General features: G+C 36.9%; 1 protein-coding gene across 4 annotated transcripts in view; it reads right to left on the reverse strand.

The window, feature by feature from the left end:
* Nucleotides 1-11746, reverse strand: part of Lrrtm4 (leucine rich repeat transmembrane neuronal 4) — a 774662-nt gene extending 762916 nt beyond the window's left edge. Inside the window, exons 1-3 of one of the 4 annotated variants that reach the window (XM_075983793.1) lie at nt 11431-11551; nt 10932-10995; nt 7554-9100 (exon numbers count right to left, since the gene is read on the reverse strand). In XM_075983793.1, the coding sequence (XP_075839908.1) occupies nt 7554-9100; nt 10932-10935 (1551 nt within the window). In that variant the 5' untranslated portion in view covers nt 10936-10995; nt 11431-11551. Of the gene's footprint in view, nt 1-7504; nt 9101-10931; nt 11015-11430 lie in introns of all 4 variants that reach the window. The other 3 variants (XM_075983792.1, XM_075983791.1, XM_075983794.1) reach the window with 3 other exon arrangements.
* Between the last annotated feature and the right edge of the window lie 1138 nt (nt 11747-12884).

The raw sequence follows: 12884 nt of genomic DNA on the forward strand, positions 1-12884 counted from the left end.
ACCAATAAAAGAATTATAAACACTGCTTTCTTAGCAAGGTGAGAAAAGTCTCAGCCAATGGAATATTTTAAAAATCTTAAGGTATTAATAAATATTACTGTACCTGTAGCCAAACTAAATTACAGCTCAGACAGGGGCCAGAATGATCAGGTTTATTATTCAAATCAGAAGAAACATAAGCAGAATAGTTGTTTCCATATCATGTGCATTATTGGCATCATTATAACTAATAATAACAAGGAAAATAATGCATCAAGATTGGATATTACATTTTTCACTAGACGGCAAGGCTTCCACTTAATAATCATTTATATTTACAGTGAAGGAGTGCAGAATTTTCAAACAGTACCTCATTAATCATGTCAGCCTGTTACTTGGAAAGTTATTATCCCAGTTCAATAGATAGAAAAATTATATCATGGAAAGGTCAGTTACATATTTACTTGTCCAATCTTGGAAAAGCAAAGGGAGTCCGTTTCAAATCTGTGACCTCTTTTCACCTTTTGATCTAACTACTGGACCAGTGCAAGACTGGTTCATGTAGTGAGTAGCCATCAACCTAAAACAGTCCATTGCTGACCTCTTTGCTCTTACTTCTACAGACCTAAAAACACAGAAAGAAATGTCATTTTTCTTCTATTATGACAACAAAAGAGAAGATGCAAGAATTATTAAGTTCTACTTCATTTTGCTTATGTCTTTTGTAAATTGTTGTTAATTGTTGGTGCCCAAACTGCAAAGATCAAACTATTTATTAGTAACATCATCATATGAAATTTAGGATATGATAAGATGAAAATTTGAGAGATTTAGGTGAACATGAGTGCATTTAATACATTGTTAAATAAGTAATAAAGCAATAAATCAATTTTAATAGTTTTCAACACCTCAAACATGTTGCTACAATGCTGAATTTAGAAAGTATAAAGGAATGAGAAAATAAGTTTTAAAATTTATATTCTGTTTTTTTGTTCTATTTCAATTTGATTCATCTATTGACTTCTCATTTTAAAAAGCAAGCAAGTAAACAAAAGTAAACAAAATTGTTAATCCTTGAAGGTAAAAGTAGACAGTAAAAATGACTTGGTGGCAGTTGCCTTCTCAAATAATGGTAATTGTTGCTATTACAAAAGTAATATTGTTAAGTTTTCAAGTTCAAAATCCCCCTAATAAAATAGCATATAACTCTCTATACTTCTACTCTTACTTAGAATATTTAATATTTTCAATTAATACTGTGAAGACAAATCACATAAACTCAGTAAGGTAGTAAAGGATTTGTTATATATATTTAATAGAAAAGTCTGTAAAATTCTAATATATACAAATGTATGCATATAGTGTTTCAGCAACAAACATAAAACAGTATGAATACATATGAATATATGGATCATTAGAGTATTTCAGAATTATTTTGTTGCTTATTTTGAGGAATTTCATTTATATCCCACTAAAATATTTCCATATATAAAATAATGCCATAAAACAAAATTACTCTATTAAGTGCTGAAAATTCCATTATTTGGGATTTGTATTCAATGTTTTTCCTTTAGCCATGTTTCTTTATAGTTTTTGGATAATATATCTTTTTTATATTTTTTTAAATTTACACTATTTCCATAACTTTTAAAAAGGTTTATCAGCTTTATTGTTACTTCACTTCTAAATTTTATGTTGATAAATATTGCAACAGAGCCAATGAGATGACTCAGAGGGTAAAACCACTTTTACTAAGTTTGAAGGCCTGTTCTGACTTCTTGATCCCACATGGTGGAAGCTCAGTACCAACTCCTGAAAATCATTATCTGAACTCTACCTGTGTATCATTCCATGCACACATATGCAATATAATATATGTGTGTAAATGTAAATAAGTAAATGTAATAAACTGTCAAAAATAAACATTCTAATGTATATTATACAATCGAGCCTCTTTCTTAAAACGAGTAATCTCTTAACTATTAAATTTATTTAGACTTTATTTCTGGGTATGAAACATTATTTTAAACTTTTTATCAGGGTTTTAAGGACGAATTTGCTAATATGTAGCAAGTAATTGTTTGAAAACCAGTGATTTTGATACCATAAAAAAATGGTGTGATTTTTTTTATCAACCTTCCTCAACCCCTACTTAATATTTCAATGGCTTATGAAAAGAATGAGAAAAATAGCCCCATAATTTCTCTCTCTTTAAAGCATATTGAGATTTTATTAAACTGACTGGATGAGTTATTGCTCTTCTAGTACTGCAAAAAGCAATTTTAATTTTTAAAAGGTATTCAACATCACTTCACATGTTTCCCTAACCAAAAGAAATACCAGCGTTTCCTAATCCCCAAAGCTTGGTAACACACGAGGTGCCACACTCTCGTTGATTTTACTGATTCACAGAACTCTGGAGACATGAGCAGTCAGATGAGTCACTAATGCTGATATTGCCAAACAACTTCTAAAGCACAATGTTGTTGTCTATGTAGGCAAATTTAAGATAGAGATGATGTGCTTTATCTATCACAGAAAGCATCAGCATGAAGAAAATAGAATTATCTAAGTTATTTTACTGAATAAAATCTATATATTCTTAAGTCCTTAGACTCCGCAGCTTGGATTCTCAGAGTACAACCCATGCTTCAAGCCATGTCTTCAGATGCTGTTTCCAGCAAACTCTAGAAAAGAACTAAATCATTTTAGTCCATTTAAAAAGTATTGCCTAAATTTGTCATATCAGTTCTTGTTGGCAGCTGTCATTTTTCACAAGTACCAGTTTCAAATTCTAATGAAAATACCATTCACAAAGAGATTTTAATTAGATCAAGTCAGACAATCAATATTTTAAAAAGGCATTCATACTTTTAAGTGCTTTCAAAATAAGTAGTTACTTGGCAGAACGTAAGAAACAAGCACAGGTATACATGCCTGCATGTTTGGATGCTTATCATGTCAATATATAAATTCTCCCAAATGGGGGCGATTGTATGGCCCCTCACCTGACCAGCCGATTTTTGATGATTTAATGAGCCCTCATTCCTTTTCTCATAGAAAAAGGAATAAAAATAGCTTGGTTTTCCGGTATGTCTCATCTTTCTGGAATTAATTCTGCACATGGCTGCAGAGATTTTGTAAAATTTACTGGATTGAAGATTGCCTTGACTTGGGAAATCTTATGCTAGTAGAATACAATATGAAGGATAGGTCAGAAAAAAGAAATAACTAATTCCTTATCACAATAAAATGCCAATATGTCATAAAGATTTACATTTGACTATATTAAATGCTTTTATAAAACAAATTATATGATTACCTTGAGAACTATATGTCTATCAAACCTTAACATTTATAACAGCATATTATTTTCACTAATATAGAAAACAGTCTCACATTAACTCTATTGCAAAATATATTTCCCCATTTTTTCCTATACAACTTCTGCCTTGTGCAAATGTGTATATATCTATAAACAGACGTATGAATACACTGATGCACACATGTACAAGTTCTTATATAAAACACACATATGCACACAGATACGCATCTTCTGTATATGAATGTTCAAGATAAAGCTTCACTTATAACATTTCATCCTGACATACTTTAATTCATCAAAATAAAAGTGGTATATACTATCACTATTTAAGTAAGTGGCTCATGAGACAATGACACTGGCCCAGGTCACCCAAAAAGCCTCTTTCAATATATATTAGAAACTTACAGTTCTTGTAAATCGATTTAGCTACCCACAAATTGCCAACTTCTAACGTGCCAAAAGAAAATAACATTACTTCTTAAGTCAACAGTTTGTGCTTCAATTAGTCTGTACAAATTGTTTGTTGTAGTTTATACCACCTTACTGCACAGCCGTGAAAGATAAGAATAAACTCTCTACATTATTCACTTAATTCAAAGTACATAATTGAAATATAACAAAAATGTGGAAAGCATACAGCTAAGTTGTCATCCATACTGACATTTTTCTTAATGATGGCACTGCTAGCATTATGGGATGGATGCTTCAAGATAAACTTTTAGGACTTGACATTTTAAGCGCTTTGAATGAAGACCTTTGAGAACTTTTTCATTGCCTTTTATGTTTCAACCACGGCACTGCTTTAAAACGTGAAAGACAAACTAGAAATTACTTCTCTATTCCTTTGTTCACCGAGGCTAATTTTGTAAATGTCTTTATTTCTATAGATTGAGAAAGCAACTCTTAGAAGAACCAGGTATCGGAAGGGTTGTTCTTTACAATACCTAGGGGTGAAATGGCATACAGGATGATGCATAAGGAGTCATCATCCCTGTGATATGACTAATGAGAAGAAATTGCACAAGATTTCACAGACGGTTTTGGAAAATAAAGAATCGCAGTTGCCTCTGGTTTTAATAACAACTTCCTAAGTTTTAGGTAAAACCCATTAGCTTTGAAGTCATGTTGTTTAGTACTTTCAAGGATAGGCGAATTAGAAGACTACTCAACCAAGGACACTGATAGAAACAGGATGGTGACAGATATGTGTATGTTTCTTGTTCTTATTTCCTTAATAATCTTAATCACTCACAACTATCTCCTGAATTCCCCTTATATACATAGAAATATGTAAGAAATTTTACTGCCTATTATCTCCCAATTTATTGGTATGATATTTGCATATGAATTTGTTCAAAACACACAGGGAAAAGTACAGAATTTGAAGATGATGTTTTCTGAGTGGCTGCTCATGGTTCCCATTCTAGTGAGAGAGCATAACAGTTTCATATTACTACTAGCCAGATAAAGTGGGTATTTCAAGTATGTTTGATTCATGATAATGAAGTGTATCACAATTTAATTGAGAGAATCATCCACTGAATAACTTCTTATTCAAGGCATTGTCTTAGAAATTTGTGTTCTAGTGGAACACTTATTGCTTTATTTGGTAGAATTTCTTATTAAGTTTTTATTGTTTAAAAAAGTCATAAAAGTCATAAATATACAAATAGTGTTTTAGAATCGACACTGCTGATATTATGATTTATGTAAACCTTGCCAGCCTACAGACAGAATACAGTAACTTTTAAAATATCAAATTGGGAAAAAAAGATGCCTCATATTCCATCTGTGTTTCATAGAGAACCTTTCTTTAAAGCATATTCTCTCAACAGCAGAATGTTTTGTGACAGAGATGCTGAGGACCTCTCCTATTAATTCTCAGAACTTTATTTCCCTAATAAAAATCTATTTTTCTAATATCTGAATATATTATCCAAAGTAAGAGTGATGACTGCCTCATTGATATATATGTAAGTTTCTCAATAAAGTGATGATTTTTGATTTTTGAAGTTTAACTTTCTCATTTTTTTTTGCCTTGGCCCAATGAAAGCAATCTTGTGAGACATATATAGCTAATGTTCCAGGACAAAGAGAGTTTGATCCCCCCCCCCCCAAGTAGCTGCTACTTGACTCAACATTATCATTACAACATTTTATAAGCTACTTGTTCATCAATCCTTCAACAATCAATTCTGCCAGTTTTGTTTCATAGCTACACAGTTCTCTGTTCAACTAATATGGTATTCTGTATCTTTAACTACATTTTTATCAGATAAAAAACCTTTCATTTCACGTCATGCAAATGTCTAGAATTTTTGAAAGAAATTATCTGAAATTTAATATCTCTAGAAAACTTTTAGGACACTTGTTTTTAACACTTCTTTGAAACTCTTTCCTTCTTCTTGGTGAATCTTGAATCACCATTTTAATCCAGGAAATACATGAATAAATTAACTTTCTTTGTACCAACCTTTCAGAGAATCACAGCTATAAGGGATACCCAAAATAAAATAAGATAAATTACATTCTGTATATTCACCTTTTATGTACCAATGTGGGCTTGCAAGAAAAACATCAAGTCTTGTTAGACTTTCATAGAAAGCTTTTATTTGCTTTAAGTTTTAAGGGCAATTGCTTATACAGGTTTCTTTGGGGGATTTATTATTTGGGATTATGTCTTTTTTTATTTTCAATGGTACACAAACAAAAAAGAGAGAGATAAAGAGAAAACAAACTCAGCAAAGAACAGTTCAAAGAATCCAAACTGTACTAAGTTTGAGATTATTTTAAATTCACTGCAGCATCTGAAAACACTCATTAACGTCCGTATTTAGGTGTGTGGAAAACTTGGTATATGTTACCAAAGAACAAATTATGTTTCCTAACTGATATAAGTAGCATTAGAAAGAGCACCATCTTTAAACACTCATTACAACTCACTTTTGAAAATTAGATAATACCAGATACTATAAGAGTCAATTGCCAGAACAAACTTCTAATAGCTAAAGTATTCTGGCAACAAAAACTGGTAGTTGGAGGTTATGTAGTATGATTTTACCAAGGAGAGAACAGCATATATCCAATATAATTCAGTCACAAAATGGAAGTGGGAGACCACTGTTCTATTTACGTAAAGTGTTCTGGTAAGTGATCTCTTAAATTAAATACTTGGAAACTGGACAAAACTTATTCTCATATCAATGGAAAGAATCCAACATGAAAACCAGACACCCTTTTGAGGATTTAATGCAAAAGAGGAAGACTCTAGCAAAAGTTAAACTTTTTATTCATAAATATTTGCATCCCTTAGTTTTGAATCAGATTGATAAGAATCCATGTCATTTTCTTTTGAGGATGACAGCAAAGGTGACAAGTACTCTCTGTTATAAATGTCATTGTATTATTGCCAAGTCATCCACTAGAAGTTGGCTTTCTGTTAGTTACCAAAGGAGCAGGCAATGTATGGAAATCCAGTCCTCTTCTAGTAAAACACAAATAGCCAGCCTGTAAGGAAGCTTTGGAAAGGGATCTCTGTCCCAGTAATTAAAAACAAAGGGAAATCAATGACAGTAGACAGAAAGTATCCTCTAGGAGACTCATACAATTCTATACAATTCTACAGTAAGCCTTGGATATTCTCTAGGCTGGTATAATAATGAGCAAAACTCATGTGTCATGGCTGTGACTTTCTGGTTGCATGCTTTAATTCAACTAAAAGTTAACAGTAAAAAAAAAAAAGAACAAAAAAAAGTCAAACCTTGGGTCAAATGCTCTTTGGTTTAAATCTTTACTACCACCTATAATTTTGGTTAGCTGACTTTGATTTTTAAATTAAGCTGGCCCTTTCATCTTCACCCTATTACACAAGTCAATCACCAAGAACCAGACATAAATTTCAGAATGGTTTTGTTTGTGAGATTTCATTTTTCTAAGTCCAACCCCTTTATACAAACTATTTTAGAAAAAAAAAAAAGGAAGATAGAAAAAAAAACAGGTGTTTTAACATAGTATTTTATTACAACTTAATCCCATCCTTGAATGATTTTCTTTCAAGTTTCGACCATTTTTTTTAAAGTAGTCAGTTTCCTGGTGGTTGCAATTTAATTAAGTAACCTTTCACACTGAGCAAACCCCAAAGCAAGAGGGTCGTTAATCTTTCTAGTGATTAGACAAACCTCTAGAGCCTCAAACATTTACCTCTCCTTCCCCGCAGTAGAAATGGTTTTAGGAGGATCACGGTTCATACCTCACACTCCCTGGAGCCAGAGATGGTATATGTGCAGGGACCAGATCCATTAACCGATATATCCATGGTCTCAGAGTTCGTCGGCTTGTAGTCCACGTAGTATTCCTGTAAAGGGGAATTCATTTGTCTCTCTGACTCCCTGGCCTTTTTCCGCCGCCTCTTCATAAGTGAGTGCTGCTGGAGTTGTTTCATGCTGGCTGGGTACCTTTTCCAAGACACATAGATCACCAGGAGAATCATGGCCACCGAGAGGAACAAAGCCACGCTCCCTGCGATAATTTTGTGAAATGATACGTGCTCGTAGTCATTCTCCGTACCTGGAATCTGAAAGCCCGGGGATGGACTTGCTGACTCCAGGGTCGCTGGGATGGCATCAGGTCTGAAGATGGTAGGGTTGGGGATGAACGGGGGCTTCTGGGGAGTTTGAGGTGCCAGGTGTGATCTTTCTGTGTTGACCACCTGGACCTCAGAGCAGATGTTGTAAGTCTCCACAGCATCACTGACCTTCTCACCCTGGATGTGCTTAGGCCCTGCACAGATCATGGTACTTTCTTTATTCCCTTTGAAATTCTTCAGCCAGTAGAACAGAGGACAGATGCTCCGACTGCATTCCCACATGTTTCCGGACAAGGTGATGGATATTAAGGATATCCATGCATTCACGGTCTCCTGGGAGACGTTGGTGAGCTTGTTGGAATCCAAATTCAATTTTTGCAAATTGGGGAGGCATTTAAATGTGCCAGGCTCAATCGCTTGGATGTCATTCCCTGATAGATCCAAGGTGTGCAAGGAACTCCAGGTCCATGTTAGGCCTTGGCTCACAGAGCGGATCCGGTTCCACTGCAGGTAAATGGATCGCAGGTTGAAGAGACGAGGAAAATGAGCAAAGTTGATCTTTGAAAACTGATTGTGCTCCAGATGGAGCTCCTTCAACTTCAGAAGACCAGCAAATGCATTTCGGGATAAGCTTCTGAGGCGATTGTAACCCAAATCCAGAAAGTCAAGGTTCCGGCAGTCTTGGAAAACCCTTATGGGCACGGTCTTTAGGGAATTCGATCGCAAGTGCAAAATGATGAGTTTCCGGAGGCCTTTAAACTGCTCAGATTGTAAGGTCTGAAGTTTGTTGTAGGAGAGATCCAGGTTGCGGAGATTGGGGACTGGGTGAAATGTTTTATTGTGCAGATAGGTAATTTTGTTGGAGCTTAGAATTAATTCTTTCAGTCTGCGGATCCCTTGAAAGGCATCTTCATCCACTGAGCTAATGTAATTATGGTCAAGATAAAGCCATATAAGCTGGTTAAGGCCGGCAAACTGATTGGATTTGAGTTTCTGAATGCTGTTGAACCTTAAAGATAAACCTTGTGACCCTCCAGAAATGTTCTCGGGGATGTCTGCAAAGGCGTGAGACTCACAGTACACAATCTTGCCATCGCATCTGCAGTTCTTCGGGCAAGCTCTCTGAGCCCCCGTCAGCATCACCAGCAGCAGGGTGGGAAATAGCACCAGAAACACACTCATGCCTTTCAGCTGCGTGATTAGACGGAAACCTACAATAGCAAAGAGAACACAGATGCACACTGTCAAAGAGTAACAATACAGCGCCATTGACGCATCGTGATCAGGAGTGTCCGGTCTAGGGGGGGGGGGGGGGGGAATGGGAGAGTTCATTTGAGAACACGTTTCAACACTTAGAAATCTTCTTTTCCTCTAGTGCTCCACTCTTGCTGTTTACATTTCATTCCCACTTCCTTCGTCTTGCTAACAGCACAGAACTGTAAAACTGTAAAAACCTCTCCGAGTTTTAAGAGTTTGACTCTGTCGGAACCCTGAAAACCTCAGGGCATTTCTTTTCTCTGAATGCTGAGATTTGAATAGCAGTAACATTTGACTGTGGCTGTATTGACCCACGGGACTATGTTGCATCTTTCAGTAAGGTCAGAACCACGACTTAGGAAACCCGAATCTTGTACATCTTTCCTAGTTGAGAAACAGGCTGTGATTTAGCAAAAGAGCATCCAGGATGCTGTCAAAGTAATCCAAGTTTGTTCTGCCTAAATTACATACTGACTGCATACAAGGGTTGCAATCTCTAAGCCCTGAAAAAAGGCGTAGGAATATGCACAGACAGCCTACAGAACATGGTTCATAACAGTGTGAGGTGCCCTCAGTAGGTTAATAAACATACATTATTGCATACCTTGGCCCCATGCCCAGAGATACATGAGCTATGTTACATGATCACCCGTACCACAGCCTCCCCAAGCTCTAGCTAAGATGTCAAATTCTTATTCCAAATGTACAGAATAGAAACTAATTATGTTATTAGAGATATTGCTGGGGTTTTTCCCCGTATAGTCGTCCTAGCAAATCTGAGAAATAAGCAAGGCAGACTGCTACCAACCTCCCCAGCATCCTGACCTGCTCAAGTCTCTCACCGACTGTTTTTTTTTCATCTCTCCCCTGCCTCCATTAACTTCAGAAAGACTGCAAAGTTGCAATCTATTACCATTTGTGCCGCAATTTCAAGTCATTGCGTGTGAGGGGACTCCTCTCCACCTTTAGCAGTAGGTAGACTATTTCTTAAGGGGAAAAGAGAGACAGACAGAGGGAGGGGGCTACTGCAGGCTGCAATTTCTTTTCTTCTTTAATAGTCATCTTTTTAACCAAGAGACAATCACCCCAAATCTTAGTCTAAATATTCTCTCTCTTTAGAAGAGTTGTCTTTCTTTTTCTTTTTCTCCTCTTCTTTTACTTATTTATTTATTTTAAATTAACTTGATCTTGCACTATGTCTTTTTGTCAGTTACAGACTCATTAAAATACAACCCAGCTCTCCCAGACAGGAGAAAGAGGGAGGGAAAAAAAAAAGCCAGTCACACTTGAAAAAATAAAACTGGCAAATGACTACTGGAAATTTGGAAGCTGTATTCAGGATGCAGCTTCCAAGATGAAACAAGCCTCCGGTGCCACCTCTGATAAAGTAGGGACCCCACCCCTGCACACACAGAGCCAAGTGTTAACAGTCGTCCTGACAGCAACCCGGACACAAGTGTGGCTCATATTATCAGGAAACAGAAGCAAACACGGTATTTATTTCATGCTCCGTCCCCAGGCTGTGGGTACGCAGACGCTGGAGACAGTCTTAAAGCTACCCCTCCAGAGTGTGTTTAAGTCCGCGTTATGCATTTATGGAATAAAAAAAAAACCTGTCAAAAGAAAAGGATCTAAAAATATGATAGCAACTATAGTGAGACAAACTGGTAAAGTAGAGGGTGCTGTTTTGTGCCTGTTTCTTGGTCTTTTAGCAGCTAATGCCCGGTTGAGGATGAGCGGTTAGGATCAGCTTTGCTAAGACGAAAACAACAAAAGTTCGCTTACCCATCCTTTGTCATCCAAAAAACGTCTGCCCCCCTCTCTCAGCTTTCTTCTTATTTGGTTTCTCCTGTAGCAATCACCACCACCTTCATGACACAGTGCAGCTGTCATTCAAACCATTCTGAGCCCGCATGTGAGACAGTAGCCCCATGGAAACTTCCCCGGAGAGGACAGGCAGACACACACGCAAAAATAATATACATAGACGTATACTTAAAAAAATCAGCAGGGGTGGAATGAAGGGGCAGGAAAGAGGAAGCCGCGGGTTGGGGGGGGGTCGGAGGGGGGAGGGCCTCTAGGCTCTGAGGACCATTGTATAATTCACTAGGGGCACATTAGCAGTAAATTGGCAATCTGTGAAAAGAGCTACAGCCCATCTCGGAGGTAAGCAACTTCTCTGTGAAAAAAGACAGACAGAGAGAGAGAGAGAGAAAGAAAAAAAAGAGGGACGGGAGAAGGGGGTAAAAAGAAAAGAAAGAAAGAAAGAAAATCCTCAGAATACCTGGCATTCCTTATTGTGCTGGCTTTTGCCATTCCCAGATAAAGCAGTTCATCCTCAGGATTTTTCAGCTGTTGAAGCAAGCAGGCCGCCTGTGCTGTGTGAGACCCCAGTTTAAAAGCTATGCGGGCTAGGTTTATCCATTTAGCTGGTCAGGTTGAAAGTGTTTTGTAGCTGTGCTGAGAGGCAGCCCTTGTCTAATTCAGAAGGCTTTCCGGAGACTGATGGTGCTCAGAGCTGGTTGGTGCTAATGCTCGAGTTTGTGATACACTGAGTGCCCTCCGCTGGAGAAAACAGATTGCACATTAAAGACGGGAACAAGTGAGCTTGTCAGGGCTGTGCAGCCTTCTCTGCTCAGAAAGGGAAATTAAAGGCACAGGATCACTTTTCCCCCCTCTCTCCAATAATCTAAATTATAAAATGTTGCTGTCAGGGTTTATGTTTCACAGCTGCAGCAGATGTTAGCAGCTTTCTAGGTCTTTCTCTCTCCCAATGTCTGTGAGTAGTAGTAGGATTTGAAAGTTGTCGTGGCCTGAAATGTTTTTCTGTGTGTCACAGATGATATTGTCTCATTTTCAATGACATGAGTAATTCCCTTTTTTTTTACGATTTTGTTGGTTTTCCTTTATGTATATCTTTTTCGAGACAGCGATATAAGGAAGCTGTCCTACCCAGGAGAGGGCACACCATGGTTGATTTTTAAAAAGTACTTAATTGCGAAATTTTTAAGCCTATCTCATCACTCAAACTCAACCTTTGTCAATAACATCTATTCTGGGTGCAACTTTGTACATCTATCAAGTGATTTATACTATGATTTTGTAAAAGTTCATATATTTAGCCTTAATGCTTTCCCAGCTCTACTGTTTACCAAGTGTCTGGGTAACCAAGACTGAACTTCAGACAAGAGCTGAAGTAAAGCTTGTAAAGTTTATTGCAGTCACTTTCTTTAAAACTCGTCCACTTTGGAGATCAACTTTTTCTTATGCGAATTATCTATTGTGCTGTGCAACCCATCCTGAAAGAAAGGAGCACTCTAAAATTTGTAGGCGATCCTGGAATTGGGACTAATGAAATTGTAAAATGTTCAAGTTGGGTAAAAAGAACCTGTACACTCTTTTGTAAACTTGTATGAAATGCTTAAAAACAATAACAATACATCATTACCTCCATTTCAAAAAAATATTTTATGCATATGAGTACTTTCCCTGCGTGTAATCTGTGCATCATTTGTGTGCTTGATGCCTACAGAAGCCAGAAGAGGGCGTGAGATCCACTGAAACTGGAGTCATGGAAACTGGACTCAAGTCTCCCTGTAGCTGCTGGGATTGGAACCTGGGTACTCTCCGAGCAGAGTATCTGATCTTAACCACTGCACTATTTCTGGCTCCATACCTACGTTAATGTGCTCTACAGTTTTAGTTATTAGCTGACTAATAATAATCTAGGAAACAAAT

This window comes from Microtus pennsylvanicus, chromosome 8 (genome assembly GCF_037038515.1).
Source record: "Microtus pennsylvanicus isolate mMicPen1 chromosome 8, mMicPen1.hap1, whole genome shotgun sequence".
In the NCBI taxonomy this organism is placed as follows: domain Eukaryota; kingdom Metazoa; phylum Chordata; class Mammalia; order Rodentia; family Cricetidae; genus Microtus; species Microtus pennsylvanicus.